At 45.6% G+C, this 25,454-nt stretch overlaps 1 protein-coding gene across 3 annotated transcripts in view; it reads left to right on the top strand.

Annotated features, from left to right (window-relative positions):
• The first annotated feature begins 5,154 nt into the window (after positions 1–5,154).
• LOC121565230 (CWF19-like protein 1) overlaps positions 5,155–25,454 on the top strand; it is a 48,464-nt gene continuing 28,164 nt past the window's right edge. The window contains exons 1-6 of one of the 3 annotated variants that reach the window (XR_006657772.1): positions 5,155–5,400; positions 5,659–5,743; positions 6,029–6,113; positions 6,923–7,024; positions 14,467–14,681; positions 21,066–21,181. Coding sequence is in view for 1 of the 3 variants with exons in the window: in XM_045210614.1 (XP_045066549.1) it covers positions 5,378–5,400; positions 5,659–5,743; positions 6,029–6,113; positions 6,923–7,024; positions 14,467–14,681; positions 21,066–21,181 (626 nt within the window). In the remaining 2 variants the exon portion in view is untranslated. Of the gene's footprint in view, positions 5,401–5,658; positions 5,744–6,028; positions 6,114–6,922; positions 7,025–14,466; positions 14,682–21,065; positions 21,182–25,038; positions 25,321–25,454 lie in introns of those variants that run through there. The other 2 variants (XM_045210614.1, XM_045210616.1) reach the window with 2 other exon arrangements.

Below are 25,454 nucleotides of genomic sequence, written 5' to 3'. Positions count from 1 at the left end.
GCAGATACAGAGGAAAAGAAGGTAGAGAGGAGGGAGTGGAAGGATGGCTTTAGCAGCAGAAACAGAGGAAGAGAAGGTAGAGAGGAGGGAGTGGAAGGATGGCTTTAGCAGCAGATACAGAGGAAAATGAAGGTATAGAGGGAGTGGAAGGATGGCTTTAGCAGCAGATACAGAGGAAATGAAGGTATAGAGGGAGTGGAAGGATGGCTTTAGCAGCAGATACAGAGGAAGAGAAGGTATAGAGGGAGTGGAAGGATGGCTTTAGCAGCAGATACAGAGGAAAGGAAGGTATAGAGGGAGTGGAAGGATGGCTTTAGCAGCAGATACAGAGGAAGAGAAGGTATAGAGGGAGTGGAAGGATGGCTTTAGCAGCAGATACAGAGGAAGAGAAGGTAGAGAGGAGGGAGTGGAAGGATGGCTTTAGCAGCAGATACAGAGGAAAAGAAGGTAGAGAGGAGGGAGTGGAAGGATGGCTTTAGCAGCAGAAACAGAGGAAGAGAAGGTAGAGAGGAGGGAGTGGAAGGATGGCTTTAGCAGCAGATACAGAGGAAAAGGAAGGTATAGAGGGAGTGGAAGGATGGCTTTAGCAGCAGATACAGAGGAAATGAAGGTATAGAGGGAGTGGAAGGATGGCTTTAGCAGCAGATACAGAGGAAGAGAAGGTATAGAGGAGGGAGTGGAAGGATGGCTTTAGCAGCAGATACAGAGGAAATGAAGGTATAGAGGGAGTGGAAGGATGGCTTTAGCAGCAGATACAGAGGAAGAGAAGGTATAGAGGGAGTGGAAGGATGGCTTTAGCAGCAGATACAGAGGAAAGGAAGGTATAGAGGGAGTGGAAGGATGGCTTTAGCAGCAGATACAGAGGAAGAGAAGGTATAGAGGGAGTGGAAGGATGGCTTTAGCAGCAGATACAGAGGAAGAGAAGGTAGTGAGGAGGGAGTGGAAGGATGGCTTTAGCAGCAGATACAGAGGAAAAGAAGGTAGAGAGGAGGGAGTGGAAGGATGGCTTTAGCAGCAGATACAGAGGAAGAGAAGGTATCGAGGAGGGAGTGGAAGGATGGCTTTAGCAGCAGATACAGAGGAAAGGAAGGTATAGAGGGAGTGGAAGGATGGCTTTAGCAGCAGATACAGAGGAAGAGAAGGTATAGAGGGAGTGGAAGGATGGCTTTAGCAGCAGATACAGAGGAAAGGAAGGTATAGAGGGAGTGGAAGGATGGCTTTAGCAGCAGATACAGAGGAAGAGAAGGTATAGAGGGAGTGGAAGGATGGCTTTAGCAGCAGATACAGAGGAAGAGAAGGTAGAGAGGAGGGAGTGGAAGGATAATAACATATATAAGGTCCTTGGACCTTAAGGAGTAACGGTAACGTTAGGCTCCTTAAGAATGCATCTTGGGCTAGCTGAGCCTGTGGATATCATGTAGCTAGCTGAGCCTGTGGATATCATGTAGCTAGCTGAGCCTGTGGATATCATGTAGCTAGCTGAGCCTGTGGATATCATGTAGCTAGCTGAGCCTGTGGATATCATGTAGCTAGCTGAGCCTGTGAATATCATGTAGCTAGCTGAGCCTGTGAATATCATGTAGCTAGCTGAGCCTGTGAATATCATGTAGCTAGCTGAGCCTGTGAATATCATGTAGCTAGCTGAGCCTGTGAATATCATGTAGCTAGCTGAGCCTGTGAATATCATGTAGCTAGCTGAGCCTGTGAATATCATGTAGCTAGCTGAGCCTGTGAATATCATGTAGCTAGCTGAGCCTGTGAATATAATGTAGCTAGCTGAGCCTGTGACTATAATGTAGCTAGCTGAGCCTGTGAATATCATGTAGCTAGCTGAGCCTGTGAATATCATGTAGCTAGCTGAGCCTGTGAATATCATGTAGCTAGCTGAGCCTGTGAATATCATGTAGCTAGCTGAGCCTGTGAATATAATGTAACTAGCTGAGCCTGTGGATATCATGTAGCTAGCTGAGCCTGTGAATACCATGTAGCTAGCTGGGCCTGTGAATATCATGTAGCTAGCTGAGCCTGTGAATATCATGTAGGGTGCCTGTGAATATCATGTAGGGAAGCTGTTAATATCATGCAGGTAGCTGTGGATACCATGTAGGGTAGCTGTGAATATAATGTAGCTAGTTGTGAATACCATGTAGAATAGCTATGAATAGCATGTATCTAGCTGTGAATATCATGTAGGTAGCTGAGCCTGTGAATACCATGTAAGGTAGCTGTTAATATCATGTATCTAGCTGTGAATATGTAGGGTAGCTGTGAATACCATGTATCTAGCATGCTAGCACCCGCCCACCCGACTAGAATCACCACTCTCGACGGGTCTGACCTAGAGTATGTGGACAACTACAAATATCTAGGTGTCTGGTTAGACTGTAAACTCAACTTCCAGACTCACATAAAGAATCTCCAATCCAAAGTTAAATGTAGAATCGGCTTCCTATTTCGCAACAAAGCCTCCTTCACTCATGCTGCCAAACATGCCCTCGTAAAACTGACTATCCTACCGATCCTTGACTTCGGCGATGTCATTTACAAAATAGCCTCCAACACTCTACTCAGCAAATTGGATGTAGTCTATCACAGTGCCATCCGTTTTGTCTCCAAAGCCCCATACACTACCCACCACTGTGACCTGTACGCTCTTGTTGGCTGGTCCTCACTACATGTTCGTCGTCAAACCCACTGGCTCCAGGCCATCTATAAATCACTGCTAGGCAAATCCCCGCCTTATCTTAGCTCATTGGTCACCATAGCAGCACCCACCCGTAGTCTGCGCTCCAGCAGGTATATCTCTCTGGTCATTCCCAAAGCCAACACCTCCTTTGGCCGCCATTCCTTCCAGTTCTCTGCTGCCAATGACTGGAACGAATTGCAAAAATCTCTGAAGCTGGAGACTCTTATCTCCCTCAATAACTTTAAGCATCAGTTGTCAGAGCACCTTACCGATCACTGCACCTGTACACAGCCCATCTGAAATTAGCCCACCCAACTACCTCATCCCTATATTGTTATTTATTTTGCTCTTTTGCACCCCAGTATCTCTATTTGCACATAATCTCTTGCACATCTAGCATTCCAGTGTTAATACTATTGTAATTATTCTGCACTATAGCCTATTTATTGCCTTACCTCCATAACTTGCTACATTTGCACACACTGTATATATATTTTCTGTTGTATTTCTGACTTTATGTTTTTTTTTTACCCCATATGTAACTCTGTGTTGTTTTTATTGCACTACTTTGCTTTATCTTGGCCAGGTCGCAGTTGTAAATGAGAACCTGTTCTCAACTGGCTTACCTGGTTAAATAAAGGTGTGAAAAAAAAAAAAAAAAATCTAGCTGTGAATATCATGTAGGTAGCTGAGCCTGTGAATACCATGTAAGGTAGCTGTTAATTTCATGTAGCTAGCTGTGAATATCATGTAGGGTAGCTGTGAATACCATGTAGGGCAGCTGTGAATATCATGTAGCTAGTTGTGAATACCATGTAGGGTAGTTGTGAATATTATGTAGGTCGCTGTGAATATCATGTAGGTCGCTGTGAATACCATCTGGGGTAGCTGTGAGTACCATGTAGGGTAGCTGTGAATACCATGTAGGCCAGCTGTGAATACCATGTAGCTAGTTGTGAATACCATGTAGTGTAGCTTTGAATATCATGTAGGGAACAGTTTTTTATTTTTTATTTTTTATTACACTTTATTTAACCAGGTAAGCCAGTTGAGAACAAGTTCTCATTTACAACTGCGACCTGGCCAAGATAAAGCAAAGCAGTGCGATAAAAACAACAACACAGAGTTACATATGGGATAAACAACACATAAAGTCAAGGTTAGGTTAACCCTAACCCAATATATATATACAGTGTGTGCAAATGTAGCAAGTTATGGAGGTAAGGCAATAAATAGGCCATAGTGCAAAATAATTACAATTAGTATTAACACTGGAATGATAGATGTGCAAGAGATGATGTGCAAATAGAGATACTGGGGTGCAAATGAGCAAAATAAATAACAATATGGGGATGAGGTAGTTGGGTGGGCTAATTTCAGATGGGCTGTGTACAGGTGCAGTGATCGGTAAGGTGCTCTGACAACTGATGCTTAAAGTTAGTGAGGGAGATAAGAGCCTCCAGCTTCAGAGATTTTTGCAGTTCGTTCCAGTAGCTGTGAATACCATGTAGGGTTGCTAGCTAAGTAAATGTGTTTAGCCCCAGATCAGTGCATGAGGAGTGAAGGAAGCCAACTAGCTCCTAGGAATTAGATGCACCCAGTCATACATAGTGGTCCTAGCTAGCTAATGCACTTTGACCAAAACACGAATTATTCATTCAGGCTATTTGACGGCTGTTTCGAAGTCGAAATTGCCCTGCCACAACGGCTACATGATTAAATCTCACAAGCCAGGCTATGAGCGGTTGGGAAGCGCTGTGCTTGTAGCTAACGTTAGCCATAGCACAGAATGCTAACTAGCTAGCACGTCAGCTTACTGGCGACCTCAAACAAATAAATCTAAACATCTCATTATTTGCAGGTCAGGGGTGTTCGTCTAGCCTTTCCCCTGAATTGTAGGTTTTATTTTTGGTTACCTACTTCCGGTTTTTGGTCCGGGCACCTCGGGGAGACCAGGACAGGATTCCGGAAGGAGAAGAGTATTTGGTCCGGTTGTCACTAGTTACCACAGCCACAAAGTCAAATCCCACCTATTTCTATAATTTATCTTCTTTAAAATGTAAACCTAACGTTAACCCCACACTGCTAACCTTATACCTAACCTTAAATTAAGACCAAAAAGCACATTTTTGTTTTAATGAATTTTTACGATAGACAATTTTGACTCTGTGGCTGTGGTAACTAGTGACGACCCTTTGGTCCCCCCTTCTGAGACGTCGCGGTTGCTAGAGATGGAAGGAAACAGGGCAGTTGTATAGTCGCTTTGGTTCAAAACTTAAGGTGTCCTACAAACTAAAGCCGGTCTCCAAAATGCCAAAGGACATCACAAAATAAAAAATGAAATGTCTCTATGATTTTGTATCTGGCTACCCGGAGGATTGTCAACACAAGTATAATGATTGTCCATCCATCGTCAGTCATCCGAATTGAATCATTTCCGATATAAATGTCGGGGAAAAAGTACTTTTACAAATCACGTATTTGCTAAATAATAAACGTTGTATTTGCACGATTCTGTGTTAATTTACTAATAACTAGAATTTGTTTTATGAAGATGGGGAGGTTTATTTTGTCGGCGACAAAGGGGGAGGAATGTTGTCGACGCACAACGTCTACAGCTAGCCAGCTAACCAGAGACTTGAGCTAGCTAACTAACTAGCAAACATAGTCTTGTTTTGAACTTTTGACGTAATGGGGGAAAAACCGTTGAAGATGTAAGTCACAGTTATGATAATTCATAGTAATTTATTAGCTTCCCCTAACTTGGTAGTAACGGTCAAAATTATAACCTAATAAAACTAGTTAACAGTGAGAGTCAACCACTACAAGCCGTGTAGCTAACTAACTTAGATGGCTACGATTGTCTCGATGGTCAAGTTGTCCAATTTCATGAGAAAGTACAGTTGCTTGTTTGAATAAATTCTGCACGTAACTAGCTAGCTACGATTTCAATACTGTTTAATCTATTCTAGCCTTGCATGTGGTGACGTAGAGGGAAGCATTAATGCTGTGTTTAACCGCGTTCGGACCATCCAGAAGAAGAGCGGCCAGTTTGATGTAAATCCTAACCACACACACACACACACACACATACATACATACATACATACACACACACACACACACACACACACATACACACACATACATACATACATACATACATACATACACACACACACACACACACACACATACATACATACATACATACATACACACACACACACACACACACACACACACACACACACACACACACACACATACATACATACATACATACACACACACACACACATACATATCCCATCAGTAGGTAATCTCCTGTTCTCTCTGCAGCTGTTGCTGTGTGTAGGAAACTTCTTCGGTTTGTCTCCAGAAGCTCAGGCTGAATGGCAGGAGTACAAATCTGGAGTAAAGAAAGGTAACCTATTGTGGTTCTGAAATTAGGAACGACATTGTGGGTCTGGAGTTAGGAACCACATTGTGGGTCTGGAGTTAGGAACGACATTGTGGGTCTGGAGTTAGGAACGACATTGTGGGTCTGGAGTTAGGAACGACATTGTGGGTCTGGAGTTAGAAACCACATTGTGGGTCTGGAGTTAGGAACGACATTGTGGGTCTGGAGTTAGGAACCACATTGTGGGTCTGGAGTTAGGAACGACATTGTGGGTCTGGAGCTAGGAACCACATTGTGGGTCTGGAGCTAGGAACCACATTGTGGGTCTGGAGTTAGGAACGACATTGTGGGTCTGGAGTTAGGAACCACATTGTGGGTCTGGAGTTAGGAACCACATTGTGGGTCTGGAGTTAGGAACGACATTGTGGGTCTGGAGTTAGGAACCACATTGTGGGTCTGGAGTTAGGAACCACATTGTGGGTCTGGAGTTAGGAACCACATTGTGGGTCTGGAGCTAGGAACCACATTGTGGGTCTGGAGTTAGGAACGACATTGTGGGTCTGGAGTTAGGAACCACATTGTGGGTCTGGAGTTAGGAACCACATTGTGGGTCTGGAGTTAGGAACCACATTGTGGGTCTGGAGTTAGGAACGACATTGATGGTCTGGAGTTAGGAACGACATTGTGGGTCTGGAGTTAGGAACCACATTGTGGGTCTGGAGTTAGGAACCACATTGTGGGTCTGGAGTTAGGAACCACATTGTGGTTCTGGAGTTAGGAACCACATTGTGGGTCTGGAGTTAGGAACCACATTGTCTTGACTGTTGTTGCAGCTCCCATCCACACATACATCCTGGGAGCAGCCAGCCAGGAGACCCTCTGCTTCTTCCCCAGCGCTGACGGCTGTGAGCTGGCTGACAACATCACATACCTTGGTAAGAGTAGACTCTGACCTCTAACCCTGACCTGAGTAGACTCTGACCTCTAACCCTGACCCTGAGTAGACTCTGACCTCTAACCCTGAGTAGACTCTGACCTCTAACCCTGACCCTGAGTAGACTCTGACCTCTAACCCTGAGTAGACTCTGACCTCTAACCCTGACCTGAGTAGACTCTGACCTCTAACCCTGACCCTGATTAGACTCTGACCTCTAACCCTGACCCTGAGTAGACTCTGACCTCTAACCCTGACCCTGAGTAGACTCTGACCTCTAACCCTGACCCTGAGTAGACTCTGACCTCTAACCCTGAGTAGACTCTAACCTCTAACCCTGACCCTGAGTAGACTCTGACCTCTAACCCTGAGTAGACTCTGACCTCTAACCCTGACCCTGAGTAGACTCTGACCTCTAACCCTGACCTGAGTAGACTCTGACCTCTAACCCTGACCCTGAGTAGACTCTGACCTCTAACCCTGACCCTGAGTAGACTCTGACCTCTAACCCTGACCCTGAGTAGACTCTGACCTCTAACCCTGACCCTGAGTAGACTCTGACCTCTAACCCTGACCCTGAGTAGACTCTGACCTCTAACCCTGAGTAGACTCTGACCTCTAACCCTGACCCTGAGTAGACTGACATGACCTACCTTGGTAAGAGTAGACTCTGACCCCTGACCCTGAGTAGACTCTGACCTCTAACCCTGACCCTGAGTAGACTCTGACCTCTAACCCTGACCCTGAGTAGACTCTGACCTCTAACCCTGACCCTGAGTAGACTCTGACCTCTAACCCTGACCTGAGTAGACTCTGACCTCTAACCCTGAGTAGACTCTGACCTCTAACCCTGACCTGAGTAGACTCTGACCTCTAACCCTGACCCTGAGTAGACTCTGACCTCTAACCCTGACCCTGAGTAGACTCTGACCTCTAACCCTGACCCCGAATAGACTCTGACCTCTAACCCTGAGTAGACTCTGACCTCTAACCCTGACCCTGAGTAGACTCTGACCTCTAACCCTGACCCTGAGTAGACTCTGACCTCTAACCCTGACCCTGAGTAGACTCTGACCTCTAACCCTGACCCTGAGTAGACTCTGACCTCTAACCCTGACCCTGAGTAGACTCTGACCTCTAACCCTGAGTAGACTCTGACCTCTAACCCTGACCCTGAGTAGACTCTGACCTCTAACCCTGACCCTGAGTAGACTCTGACCTCTAACCCTGACCCTGAGTAGACTCTGACCTCTAACCCTGACCCTGAGTAGACTCTGACCCCTGACCCTGACCCTGAGTAGACTCTGACCTCTAACCCTGACCCTGAGTAGACTCTGACCTCTAACCCTGACCCTGAGTAGACTCTGACCTCTAACCCTGAGTAGACTCTGACCTCTAACCCTGACCCTGAGTAGACTCTGACCTCTAACCCTGACCAGACTCTGACCTCTAACCCTGACCCTGAGTAGACTCTGACCTCTAACCCTGAGTAGACTCTGACCTCTAACCCTGACCCTGAGTAGACTCTGACCTCTAACCCTGACCCTGAGTAGACTCTGACCTCTAACCCTGAGTAGACTCTGACCTCTAACCCTGAGTAGACTCTGACCTCTAACCCTGAGTAGACTCTGACCTCTAACCCTGAGTAGACTCTGACCTCTAACCCTGACCCTGAGTAGACTCTGACCTCTAACCCTGACCTGAGTAGACTCTGACCTCTAACCCTGACCCTGAGTAGACTCTGACCTCTAACCCTGACCCTGAGTAGACTCTGACCTCTAACCCTGACCCTGAGTAGACTCTGACCTCTAACCCTGAGTAGACTCTGACCTCTAACCCTGACCCTGAGTAGACTCTGACCTCTAACCCTGAGTAGACTCTGACCTCTAACCCTGACCCTGAGTAGACTCTGACCTCTAACCCTGACCTGAGTAGACTCTGACCTCTAACCCTGACCCTGAGTAGACTCTGACCTCTAACCCTGACCCTGAGTAGACTCTGACCTCTAACCCTGACCCTGAGTAGACTCTGACCCTGAGTAGACTCTGACCTCTAACCCTGACCCTGAGTAGACTCTGACCTCTAACCCTGAGTAGACTCTGACCTCTAACCCTGACCCTGAGTAGACTGACATCACCTACCTTGGTAAGAGTAGACTCTGACCCCTGACCCTGAGTAGACTCTGACCTCTAACCCTGACCCTGAGTAGACTCTGACCTCTAACCCTGACCCTGAGTAGACTCTGACCTCTAACCCTGACCCTGAGTAGACTCTGACCTCTAACCCTGACCTGAGTAGACTCTGACCTCTAACCCTGAGTAGACTCTGACCTCTAACCCTGACCTGAGTAGACTCTGACCTCTAACCCTGACCTCTAACCCTGACCCTGAGTAGACTCTGACCTCTAACCCTGACCCCGAATAGACTCTGACCTCTAACCCTGAGTAGACTCTGACCTCTAACCCTGACCCTGAGTAGACTCTGACCTCTAACCCTGACCCTGAGTAGACTCTGACCTCTAACCCTGACCCTGAGTAGACTCTGACCTCTAACCCTGACCCTGAGTAGACTCTGACCTCTAACCCTGACCCTGAGTAGACTCTGACCTCTAACCCTGACCCTGAGTAGACTCTGACCCCTGACCCTGACCCTGAGTAGACTCTGACCTCTAACCCTGACCCTGAGTAGACTCTGACCTCTAACCCTGACCCTGAGTAGACTCTGACCTCTAACCCTGAGTAGACTCTGACCTCTAACCCTGACCCTGAGTAGACTCTGACCTCTAACCCTGAGTAGACTCTGACCTCTAACCCTAACCCTGAGTAGACTCTGACCTCTAACCCTGAGTAGACTCTGACCTCTAACCCTGACCCTGAGTAGACTCTGACCTCTAACCCTGACCCTGAGTAGACTCTGACCTCTAACCCTGAGTAGACTCTGACCTCTAACCCTGAGTAGACTCTGACCTCTAACCCTGAGTAGACTCTGACCTCTAACCCTGAGTAGACTCTGACCTCTAACCCTGACCCTGAGTAGACTCTGACCTCTAACCCTGACCTGAGTAGACTCTGACCTCTAACCCTGACCCTGAGTAGACTCTGACCTCTAACCCTGACCCTGAGTAGACTCTGACCTCTAACCCTGACCCTGAGTAGACTCTGACCTCTAACCCTGAGTAGACTCTGACCTCTAACCCTGACCCTGAGTAGACTCTGACCTCTAACCCTGAGTAGACTCTGACCTCTAACCCTGACCCTGAGTAGACTCTGACCTCTAACCCTGACCTGAGTAGACTCTGACCTCTAACCCTGACCCTGAGTAGACTCTGACCTCTAACCCTGACCCTGAGTAGACTCTGACCTCTAACCCTGACCCTGAGTAGACTCTGACCCTGAGTAGACTCTGACCTCTAACCCTGACCCTGAGTAGACTCTGACCTCTAACCCTGAGTAGACTCTGACCTCTAACCCTGACCCTGAGTAGACTGACATCACCTACCTTGGTAAGAGTAGACTCTGACCCCTGACCCTGAGTAGACTCTGACCTCTAACCCTGACCCTGAGTAGACTCTGACCTCTAACCCTGACCCTGAGTAGACTCTGACCTCTAACCCTGACCCTGAGTAGACTCTGACCTCTAACCCTGACCTGAGTAGACTCTGACCTCTAACCCTGAGTAGACTCTGACCTCTAACCCTGACCTGAGTAGACTCTGACCTCTAACCCTGACCCTGAGTAGACTCTGACCTCTAACCCTGACCCTGAGTAGACTCTGACCTCTAACCCTGACCCCGAATAGACTCTGACCTCTAACCCTGAGTAGACTCTGACCTCTAACCCTGACCCTGAGTAGACTCTGACCTCTAACCCTGACCCTGAGTAGACTCTGACCTCTAACCCTGACCCTGAGTAGACTCTGACCTCTAACCCTGACCCTGAGTAGACTCTGACCTCTAACCCTGACCCTGAGTAGACTCTGACCTCTAACCCTGAGTAGACTCTGACCTCTAACCCTGACCCTGAGTAGACTCTGACCTCTAACCCTGAGTAGACTCTGACCTCTAACCCTGACCCTGAGTAGACTCTGACCTCTAACCCTGACCTGAGTAGACTCTGACCTCTAACCCTGACCCTGAGTAGACTCTGACCTCTAACCCTGACCCTGAGTAGACTCTGACCTCTAACCCTGACCCTGAGTAGACTCTGACCCTGAGTAGACTCTGACCTCTAACCCTGACCCTGAGTAGACTCTGACCTCTAACCCTGAGTAGACTCTGACCTCTAACCCTGACCCTGAGTAGACTGACATCACCTACCTTGGTAAGAGTAGACTCTGACCCCTGACCCTGAGTAGACTCTGACCTCTAACCCTGACCCTGAGTAGACTCTGACCTCTAACCCTGACCCTGAGTAGACTCTGACCTCTAACCCTGACCCTGAGTAGACTCTGACCTCTAACCCTGACCTGAGTAGACTCTGACCTCTAACCCTGAGTAGACTCTGACCTCTAACCCTGACCTGAGTAGACTCTGACCTCTAACCCTGACCCTGAGTAGACTCTGACCTCTAACCCTGACCCTGAGTAGACTCTGACCTCTAACCCCTGACCCCGAATAGACTCTGACCTCTAACCCTGAGTAGACTCTGACCTCTAACCCTGACCCTGAGTAGACTCTGACCTCTAACCCTGACCCTGAGTAGACTCTGACCTCTAACCCTGACCCTGAGTAGACTCTGACCTCTAACCCTGACCCTGAGTAGACTCTGACCTCTAACCCTGACCCTGAGTAGACTCTGACCTCTAACCCTGAGTAGACTCTGACCTCTAACCCTGACCCTGAGTAGACTCTGACCTCTAACCCTGACCCTGAGTAGACTCTGACCTCTAACCCTGACCCTGAGTAGACTCTGACCTCTAACCCTGACCCTGAGTAGACTCTGACCCCTGACCCTGAGTAGACTCTGACCTCTAACCCTAACCCTGAGTAGACTCTGACCTCTAACCCTGAGTAGACTCTGACCTCTAACCCTGACCCTGAGTAGACTCTGACCTCTAACCCTGAGTAGACTCTGACCTCTAACCCTGACCCTGAGTAGACTCTGACCTCTAACCCTGACCCTGAGTAGACTCTGACCTCTAACCCTGACCCTGAGTAGACTCTGACCTCTAAACCTGACCCTGAGTAGACTCTGACCTCTAACCCTGAGTAGACTCTGACCTCTAACCCTGACCCTGAGTAGACTCTGACCTCTAACCCTGACCCTGAGTAGACTCTGACCTCTAAACCTGACCCTGAGTAGACTCTGACCTCTAACCCTGAGTAGACTCTGACCTCTGACCCTGAGTAGACTCTGACCTCTGACCCTGAGTAGACTCTGACCTCTAACCCTGAGTAGACTCTGACCTCTAACCCTGACCCTGAGTAGACTCTGACCTCTGACCCTGAGTAGACTCTGACCTCTAACCCTGAGTAGACTCTGACCTCTAACCCTGACCCTGAGTAGACTCTGACCTCTGACCCTGAGTAGACTCTGACCTCTAACCCTGAGTAGACTCTGACCTCTAACCCTGACCCTGAGTAGACTCTGACCTCTAACCCTGACCCTGAGTAGACTCTGACCTCTAACCCTGAGTAGACTCTGACCTCTAACCCTGACCCTGAGTAGACTCTGACCTCTAACCCTGACCCTGAGTAGACTCTGACCTCTAACCCTGACCCTGAGTAGACTCTGACCTCTAACCCTGAGTAGACTCTGACCTCTGACCCTGAGTAGACTCTGACCTCTGACCCTGAGTAGACTCTGACCTCTAACCCTGAGTAGACTCTGACCTCTGACCCTGAGTAGACTCTGACCTCTAACCCTGACCCCGAATAGACTCTGACCTCTAACCCTGACCTGAGTAGACTCTGACCTCTAACCCTGACCCTGAGTAGACTCTGACCCCTAACCCTGACCCTGAGTAGACTCTGACCTCTAACCCTGACCCTGAGTAGACTCTGACCTCTAACCCTGACCAGACTCTGACCTCTAACCCTGACCCTGAGTAAACTCTGACCTCTGATCCTGAGTAGACTCTGACCTCTAACCCTGACCCTGAGTAGACTCTGACCTCTGATCCTGAGTAGACTCTGACCTCTAACCCTGAGTAGACTCTGACCTCTAACCCTGACCTGAGTAGACTCTGACCTCTAACCCTGACCCTGAGTAGACTCTGACCTCTGATCCTGAGTAGACTCTGACCTCTAACCCTGAGTAGACTCTGACCTCTAACCCTGACCCTGAGTAGACTCTGACCTCTAACCCTGACCCTGAGTAGACTCTGACCTCTAACCCTGACCCTGAGTAGACTCTGACCTCTAACCCTGACCCTGAGTAGACTCTGACCTCTAACCCTGACCCTGAGTAGACTCTGACCTCTAACCCTGACCCTGAGTAGACTCTGACCTCTAACCCTGAGTAGACTCTAACCTCTAACCCTGAGTAGACTCTGACCTCTAACCCTGACCCTGAGTAGACTCTGACCTCTAACCCTGAGTAGACTCTGACCTCTAACCCTGACCCTGAGTAGACTCTGACCTCTAACCCTGACCCTGAGTAGACTCTGACCTCTAACCCTGAGTAGACTCTGACCTCTAACCCTGACCCTGAGTAGACTCTGACCTCTAACCCTGACCCTGAGTAGACTCTGACCTCTAACCCTGAGTAGACTCTGACCTCTAACCCTGACCCTGAGTAGACTCTTATCCAGAGCGACTTACAGTTAGTGAGTGCATACATTTTTTCATACTGGCCCCCCGTGGGAATCGAACCCACAACGCTGGCGTTGCAAACTCCATGCTCTACCAACTGAGCTACACAGGAGTATACTCTGACCTCTAACCTCTGACCTTTACCCTACCTGGGTAATACAGCTGCTCTGTATCTCCACTGCTGTTTCACAGGCTTGACCATAACAACTCTCTCTCTCTCTCTCTCTCTCTCTCTCTCTCTCTCTCTCTCTCTCTCTCTCTGTCTCTCTCTGTCTCTCTCTCTCTCTCTCTCTGCCTCTCTCTCTCTCTCTCTCTGCTCTCTCTCTGCCCTCTCTCTCTCTCTCTCTCTCTCTGCCCTCTCTCTCTCTCTCTCTGTCTCTCTCTCTCTCTCTCTCTCTCTCTCTCTCTCTCTCTCTCTCTCTCTGTCCTCTCTCTCTCTCTCTCTCTCTCTCGCCTCTCTGCTCTCTCTCCCCCTCTCTCTGTCCCTCTGTCTCTCTGTCTGTCTCTCTGTCTCTCTCTCTGTCTCTCTCTCTCTCTCTCTCTCTCTCTCTCTCTGCTCTCTCTCCCCCCTCTCTCTCTGTCTCTCTCTGTCTCTCTGTCTCTCTGTCTCTCTCTCTGTCTCTCTCTCTCTCTGTGTCTCTCTCTCTCTCTCTCTCTCTCACTCTCTCTCTCACACTCTCACTGTGTGTCAGGTCGTCGTGGTGTTTTCACAGGGGCGTCAGGCCTGCAGATAGCGTATGTGAGTGGTCGTGAGGGGCAGCAGGATCCGGCGCCAGCTCACTGCTTCTCTCCTAAAGACCTCACTCAGCTGGTGGAGCCACTGCTTAGCAACAAACAGTTCAAAGGAGTGGACATCTTGCTGACATCACAGTGGCCCCGCGGAGTCTGGCAGTACGCCAACAGCCCCGTAAGACACTCTAACTGTCCTCTATCTAACCTAACTACCTTCTAACTAACCTAACTACCTTCTAACTAACCTAACTACCTTCTATCTAACCTAACTACCTTCTAACTATCCCTACCATCCCCTAACTATCCTCTATCTAACCTAACTATCCTCTATCTAACCTAACTACCTTCTATCTAACCTAACTACCTTCTAACTAGCCTCACCATCCCCTAACTATCCTCTATCTAACCTAACTAGCCTCACCAGCTCCTAACTATCCCTACCATCCCCTAACTATCCTCTATCTAACCTAACTACCTTCTATCTAACCTAACTACCTTCTAACTATCCCTACCATCCCCTAACTATCCTCTATCTAACCTAACTACCTTCTAACTAGCCTCACCAGCTCCTAACTATCCCTACCATCCCCTAACTACCTTCTAACTAACCTCACTACTCTCTAACTATCCCTACCATCCCCTAACTACCTTCTATCTAACCTAACTACCTTCTATCTAACCTCACTACTCTCTAACTATCCTCTATCTAACCTAACTACATTCTAACTAGCCTCACTACTCTCGAACTATCCCTACCATCCCCTAACTACCTTCTATCTAACCTAACTACCTTCTAACTATCCCTACCATCCCCTAACTATCCTCTATCTAACCTAACTACCTTCTAACTAGCCTCACTACTCTCTAACTATCCATACCATCCCCTAACTACCTTCTAACTAACCTCACTACTCTCTAACTATCCATACCATCCCCTAACTACCTTCTATCTAACCTAACTACCTTCTAACTAGCCTCACCAGCTCCTAACTATCCCTACCATCCCCTAACTACCTTCTAACTAACCTCACTACTCTCTAACTATCCCTACCATCCCCTAACTACCTTCTAACTAACCTCACTACTCTCTAACTATCCCTAACATCCCCTAACTACCTTCTATCTAACCTAACTACCTTCTATCTAACCTCACTACTCTCTAACTATCCTCTATCTAACCTAACTACCTTCTAACTAGCCTCACTACTCTCGAACTATCCCTACCATCCCCTAACTACCTTCTATCTAACCTAACTACCTTCTAACTAGCCTCACTACTCTCGAACTATCCCTACCATCCCCTAACTACCTTCTATCTAACCTAACTACCTTCTAACTAGCCTCACCAGCTCCTAACTATCCTCTATCTAACCTAACTACCTTCTAACTAACCTCACTACTCTCTAACTATCCCTACCAGCTCCTAACTACCTTCTATCTAACCTAACTACCTTCTAACTAGCCTCACCATCCCCTAACTACCTCTATCTAACCTAACTACCTCCTATCTAACCTAACTACCTTCTAACTAACCTCACTACTCTCTAACTATCCCTACCATCCCCTAACTACCCTCTATCTAACCTAACTACCTTCTATCTAACCTAACTACCTTCTAACTAGCCTCACCATCCCCTAACTATCCTCTATCTAACCTAACTACCTTCTAACTAACCTAACTACCTTCTAACTAGCCTCACCATCCCCTAACTATCCTCTATCTAACCTAACTACCTTCTATCTAACCTAACTACCTTCTAACTAACCTCACTACTCTCTAACTATCCCTACCATCCCCTAACTATCCTCTATCTAACCTAACTACCTTCTATCTAACCTCACTACTCTCTAACTATCCCTACCATCCCCTAACTACCTTATATCTAACCTAACTACCTTCTAACTAACCTCACTACTCTCTAACTATCCCTACCATCCCCTAACTACCCTCTATCTAACCTAACTACCTTCTATCTAACCTAACTACCTTCTAACTAGCCTCACTACTCTCGAACTATCCCTACCATCCCCTAACTACCCTCTATCTAACCTAACTACCTTCTATCTAACCTAACTACCTTCTAACTAGCCTCACCATCCCCTAACTATCCTCTATCTAACCTAACTACCTTCTAACTAACCTCACTACTCTCTAACTATCCCTACCATCCCCTAACTATCCTCTATCTAACCTAACTACCTTCTAACTAACCTCACTACTCTCTAACTATCCCTACCATCCCCTAACTACCTTCTAACTAACCTCACTACTCTCTAACTATCCCTACCATCCCCTAACTACCTCCTATCTAACCTAACTACCTTCTAACTAACCTCACCAGCTCCTAACTATCCTCTATCTAATTTAACTATCCTCTAACTAACCTAACTACCTTCTAACTATCCCTACCATCCCCTAACTATCCTCTATCTAACCTAACTACCTTCTAACTAACCTAACTACCTTCTAACTAGCCTCACCATCCCCTAACTATCCTCTATCTAACCTAACTACCTTCTAACTAACCTAACTACCTTCTAACTAGCCTCACCATCCCCTAACTATCCTCTATCTAACCTAACTACCTTCTATCTAACCTAACTACCTTCTAACTAGCCTCACTACTCTCGAACTATCCCTACCATCCCCTAACTACCCTCTATCTAACCTAACTACCTTCTATCTAACCTAACTACCTTCTAACTAGCCTCACCATCCCCTAACTATCCTCTATCTAACCTAACTACCTTCTAACTAACCTCACTACTCTCTAACTATCCCTACCATCCCCTAACTATCCTCTATCTAACCTAACTACCTTCTAACTAACCTCACTACTCTCTAACTATCCCTACCATCCCCTAACTACCTTCTAACTAACCTCACTACTCTCTAACTATCCCTACCATCCCTAACTACCTCCTATCTAACCTAACTACCTTCTAACTAACCTCACCAGCTCCTAACTATCCTCTATCTAACCTAACTACCTTCTAACTAACCTAACTACCTTCTAACTATCCCTACCATCCCCTAACTATCCTCTATCTAACCTAACTACCTTCTAACTAACCTAACTACCTTCTAACTATCCCTACCATCCCCTAACTATCCTCTATCTAACCTAACTACCTTCTATCTAACCTAACTACCTTCTAACTAACCTCACTACCTTCTAACTATCCCTACCATCCCCTAACTATCCTCTATCTAACCTAACTACCTTCTAACTAACCTAACTACCTTCTAACTAACCTCACTACTCTCTAACTATCCCTACCATCCCCTAACTATCCTCTATCTAACCTAACTACCTTCTATCTAACCTAACTACCTTCTAACTAACCCCACTACTCTCTAACTATCCCTACCATCCCCTAACTATCCTCTATCTAACCTAACTACCTTCTAACTAACCTCACTACTCTCTAACTATCCCTACCATCCCCTAACTATCCTCTATCTAACCTAACTACCTTCTAACTAACCTCACTACTCTCTAACTATCCCTACCATCCCTAACTACCTTCTAACTAACCTCACTACTCTCTAACTATCCTCTATCTAACCTAACTACCTTCTAACTAACCTCACTACTCTAACTATCCCTACCATCCCCTAACTACCTCCTATCTAACCTAACTACCTTCTAACTAACCTCACCAGCTCCTAACTATCCTCTATCTAATTTAACTATCCTCTAACTAACCTAACTACCTTCTAACTAACCTCACTACTCTCTAACTATCCCTACCATCCCCTAACTACCCTCTATCTAACCTAACTACCTTCTAACTAGCCTCACCAGCTCCTAACTATCCTCTATCTAACCTAACTACCTCCTATCTAACCTAACTACCTTCTAACTAACCTCACCAGCTCCTAACTATCCCTACCATCCCCTAACTACCTTCTAACTAGCCTCACTACTCTCTAACTATCCATACCATCCCCTAACTACCTTCTAACTAACCTCACTACTCTCTAACTATCCATACCATCCCCTAACTACCTTCTATCTAACCTAACTACCTTCTAACTAGCCTCACCAGCTCCTAACTATCCCTACCATCCCCTAACTACCTTCTAACTAACCTCACTACTCTCTAACTATCCCTACCATCCCCTAACTACCTTCTAACTAACCTCACTACTCTCTAACTATCCCTACCATCCCTAACTACCTTCTATCTAACCTAACTACCTTCTATCTAACCTCACTACTCTCTAACTATCCTCTATCTAACCTAACTACCTTCTAACTAGCCTCACTACTCTCGAACTATCCCTACCATCCCCTAACTACCTTCTATCTAACCTAACTACCTTCTAACTAGCCTCACTACTCTCGAACTATCCCTACCATCCCCTAACTACCTTCTATCTAACCTAACTACCTTCTAACTAGCCTCACCAGCTCCTAACTATCCTCTATCTAACCTAACTACCTTCTAACTAACCTCACTACTCTCTAACTATCCCTACCAGCTCCTAACTACCTTCTATCTAACCTAACTACCTTCTAACTAGCCTCACCATCCCCTAACTATCCTCTATCTAACCTAACTACCTCCTATCTAACCTAACTACCTTCTAACTAACCTCACTACTCTCTAACTATCCCTACCATCCCCTAACTATCCTCTATCTAACCTAACTACCTTCTATCTAACCTAACTACCTTCTAACTAACCTCACTACTCTCTAACTATCCCTACCATCCCCTAACTACCCTCTATCTAACCTAACTACCTTCTATCTAACCTAACTACCTTCTAACTAGCCTCACCATCCCCTAACTATCCTCTATCTAACCTAACTACCTTCTAACTAACCTAACTACCTTCTAACTAGCCTCACCATCCCCTAACTATCCTCTATCTAACCTAACTACCTTCTATCTAACCTAACTACCTTCTAACTAACCTCACTACTCTCTAACTATCCCTACCATCCCCTAACTATCCTCTATCTAACCTAACTACCTTCTATCTAACCTCACTACTCTCTAACTATCCCTACCATCCCCTAACTACCTTATATCTAACCTAACTACCTTCTAACTAACCTCACTACTCTCTAACTATCCCTACCATCCCCTAACTACCCTCTATCTAACCTAACTACCTTCTATCTAACCTAACTACCTTCTAACTAGCCTCACTACTCTCGAACTATCCCTACCATCCCCTAACTACCCTCTATCTAACCTAACTACCTTCTATCTAACCTAACTACCTTCTAACTAGCCTCACCATCCCCTAACTATCCTCTATCTAACCTAACTACCTTCTAACTAACCTCACTACTCTCTAACTATCCCTACCATCCCCTAACTATCCTCTATCTAACCTAACTACCTTCTAACTAACCTCACTACTCTCTAACTATCCCTACCATCCCCTAACTACCTTCTAACTAACCTCACTACTCTCTAACTATCCCTACCATCCCCTAACTACCTCCTATCTAACCTAACTACCTTCTAACTAACCTCACCAGCTCCTAACTATCCTCTATCTAATTTAACTATCCTCTAACTAACCTAACTACCTTCTAACTATCCCTACCATCCCCTAACTATCCTCTATCTAACCTAACTACCTTCTAACTAACCTAACTACCTTCTAACTAGCCTCACCATCCCCTAACTATCCTCTATCTAACCTAACTACCTTCTATCTAACCTAACTACCTTCTAACTAACCTCACTACTCTCTAACTATCCCTACCATCCCTAACTACCCTCTATCTAACCTAACTACCTTCTATCTAACCTAACTACCTTCTAACTAACCTCACTACTCTCTAACTATCCCTACCATCCCCTAACTATCCTCTATCTAACCTAACTACCTTCTATCTAACCTAACTACCTTCTAACTAACCCCACTACTCTCTAACTATCCCTACCATCCCCTAACTATCCTCTATCTAACCTAACTACCTTCTAACTAACCTCACTACTCTCTAACTATCCCTACCATCCCCTAACTATCCTCTATCTAACCTAACTACCTTCTAACTAACCTCACTACTCTCTAACTATCCCTACCATCCCCTAACTACCTTCTAACTAACCTCACTACTCTCTAACTATCCTCTATCTAACCTAACTACCTTCTAACTAACCTCACTACTCTAACTATCCCTACCATCCCCTAACTACCTCCTATCTAACCTAACTACCTTCTAACTAACCTCACCAGCTCCTAACTATCCTCTATCTAATTTAACTATCCTCTAACTAACCTAACTACCTTCTAACTAACCTCACTACTCTCTAACTATCCCTACCATCACCTAACTATCCTCTATCTAACCTAACTACCTTCTAACTAGCCTCACCAGCTCCTAACTATCCTCTATCTAACCTAACTACCTTCTAACTAGCCTCACCAGCTCCTAACTATCCTCTATCTAATTTAACTATCCTCTAACTAACCTAACTACTCTCTAACCAGCCCCACTACCCAATAGCTACCAGCCTCGAAGGCTGTGTGTTTGACCCAGATAAACAGTGTGGTTTCTTTGAAACTAAACTGTTCTTTGTTTCAGGAAGTCAACACTAAGTTCTGTGGAACAACCTCCATCTCCCAGCTGGCTTACAAGCTGAAACCGCGCTACCACTTTGCTGCTGTAGAGGGCGTTCACTATGAGAGACTACCTTACAGGTACACACACACACTATCATACACACACACACTATCATACACACACACACACACACTATCATACACACACACACACACTATCATACACACACACACACACTATCATACACACACAACACAACCTGACAGGTGAATACACACTGTATATAAACTACCATACCACCACTGGGCTGAGGTAGAGGGAGTTCACTATGAGAGACTACCTTACAGGTACACACACACACTATCATACACACACACACACACTATCATACACACACACACACACACTATCATACACACACACTATCATACACACACACACACACTATCATACACACACACACACACTATCATACACACACACACACACTATCATACACACACACACACACTATCATACACACACAACACAACCTGACAGGTGAATACACACTGTATATAAACTACCATACCACCACTGGGCTGAGGTAGAGGGAGTTCACTATGAGAGACTACCTTACAGGTACACACACACACTATCATACACACACACACACACTATCATACACACACACTATCATACACACACACACACACACACTATCATACACACACACACACACTATCATACACACACACTATCATACACACACACTATCATACACACACACACACACACTATCATACACACACACACACACACACTATCATACACACACACTATCATACACACACACTATCATACACACACACACACACTATCATACACACACACACACACACTATCATACACACACACTATCATACACACACACTATCATACACACACACACACACACTATCATACACACACACACACACTATCATACACACACACTATCATACACACACACTATCATACACACACACACACACTATCATACACACACACACACACACACTATCATACACACACACTATCATACACACACACACACACTATCATACACACACAACACAACCTGACAGGTGAATACACACTGTATATAAACTACCATACCACCACTGGGCTGAGGTAGAGGGAGTTCACTATGAGAGACTACCTTACAGGTACACACACACACACTATCATACACACACACACTATCATACACACACACACACACACACTATCATACACACACACACACACACTATCATACACACACTATCATACACACACACACACACTATCATACACACACACTATCATACACACACACACACACTATCATACACACACACACACACACTATCATACACACACACACACACACTATCATACACACACACACACACACACTATCATACACACACACACACACTATCATACACACACAACACAACCTGACAGGTGAATACACACTGTATATAAACTACCATACCACCACTGGGCTGAGGTAGAGGGAGTTCACTATGAGAGACTACCTTACAGGTACACACACACACACTATCATACACACACACACACACTATCATACACACACACACACACTATCATACACACACAACACAACCTGACAGGTGAATACACACTGTATATAAACTACCATACCACCACTGGGCTGCTGTAGAGGGAGTTCACTATGAGAGACTACCTTACAGGTACACACACACACACACTATCACACACACACACACACACTATCATACACACACACACACACACTATCATACACACACACACACACACTATCATACACACACACTATCATACACACACACTATCATACACACACAAACACACTATCATACACACACACTATCATACACACACACACACACTATCATACACACACACACACACACACTATCATACACACACACTATCATACACACACACTATCATACACACACACACACACTATCATACACACACACACACACTATCATACACACACACTATCATACACACACACTATCATACACACACACACACACACACACACTATCATACACACACACACACACTATCATACACACACACTATCATACACACACACTATCATACACACACACACACTATCATACACACACACACACACACACACACTATCATACACACACACTATCATACACACACACACACACTATCATACACACACAACACAACCTGACAGGTGAATACACACTGTATATAAACTACCATACCACCACTGGGCTGCTGTAGAGGGAGTTCACTATGAGAGACTACCTTACAGGTACACACACACACACTATCATACACACACACACACACTATCATACACACACACACACACTATCATACACACACAACACAACCTGACAGGTGAATACACACTGTATATAAACTACCATACCACCACTGGGCTGAGGTAGAGGGAGTTCACTATGAGAGACTACCTTACAGGTACACACACACACACTATCATACACACACACACACACTATCATACACACACACACACACTATCATACACACACAACACAACCTGACAGGTGAATACACACTGTATATAAACTACCATACCACCACTGGGCTGAGGTAGAGGGAGTTCACTATGAGAGACTACCTTACAGGTACACACACACACACACACTATCATACACACACACACACACTATCATACACACACACACACACTATCATACACACACAACACAACCTGACAGGTGAATACACACTGTATATAAACTACCATACCACCACTGGGCTGAGGTAGAGGGAGTTCACTATGAGAGACTACCTTACAGGTACACACACACACACTATCATACACACACACACACACTATCATACACACACACACACACACTATCATACACACACACTATCATACACACACACTATCATACACACACAAACACACTATCATACACACACACACACACACTATCATACACACACACTATCATACACACACACTATCATACACACACACACACACACACTATCATACACACACACACACACACTATCATACACACACACTATCATACACACACTATCATACACACACACACACACACTATCTACACACACACACACACTACAACAAAAAACACACTAAACACACACACACACACTATCATAACACACACACACACACTATCATACACACACAACACAACCTGACAGGTGAATACACACTGTATATAAACTACCATACCACCACTGGGCTGAGGTAGAGGGAGTTCACTATGAGAGACTACCTTACAGGTACACACACACACTATCATACACACACACACACACTATCATACACACACACACACACTATCATACACACACACACACACACTATCATACACACACAACACAACCTGACAGGTGAATACACACTGTATATAAACTACCATACCACCACTGGGCTGAGGTAGAGGGAGTTCACTATGAGAGACTACCTTACAGGTACACACACACACACTATCATACACACACACACACTATCATACACACACAACACAACCTGACAGGTGAATACACACTGTATATAAACTACCATACCACCACTGGGCTGAGGTAGAGGGAGTTCACTATGAGAGACTACCTTACAGGTACACACACACACACTATCATACACACACACACACTATCATACACACACAACACAACCTGACAGGTGAATACACACTGTATATAAACTACCATACCACCACTGGGCTGAGGTAGAGGGAGTTCACTATGAGAGACTACCTTACAGGTACACACACACACACACTATCACACACACACACACACACTATCACACACACACAACACAACCTGACAGGTGAATACACACTGTATATAAACTACCATACCACCACTGGGCTGAGGTAGAGGGAGTTCACTATGAGAGACTACCTTACAGGTACACACACACACACTATCATACACACACACACACACACTATCATACACACACACACACACACTATCATACACACACACACACACTATCATACACACACAACACAACCTGACAGGTGAATACACACTGTATATAAACTACCATACCACCACTGGGCTGAGGTAGAGGGAGTTCACTATGAGAGACTACCTTACAGGTACACACACACACACACTATCATACACACACAACACACTATCATACACACACAACACAACCTGACAGGTGAATACACACTGTATATAAACTACCATACCACCACTGGGCTGCTGTAGAGGGAGTTCACTATGAGAGACTACCTTACAGGTACACACACACACACTATCATACACACACACACACACTATCACACACACACAACACAACCTGACAGGTGAATACACACTGTATATAAACTACCATACCACCACTGGGCTGAGGTAGAGGGAGTTCACTATGAG

Source organism: Coregonus clupeaformis, chromosome 4, assembly GCF_020615455.1.
Source record: "Coregonus clupeaformis isolate EN_2021a chromosome 4, ASM2061545v1, whole genome shotgun sequence".
In the NCBI taxonomy this organism is placed as follows: domain Eukaryota; kingdom Metazoa; phylum Chordata; class Actinopteri; order Salmoniformes; family Salmonidae; genus Coregonus; species Coregonus clupeaformis.
This window is presented reverse-complemented; position numbering and strand designations above follow the sequence as displayed.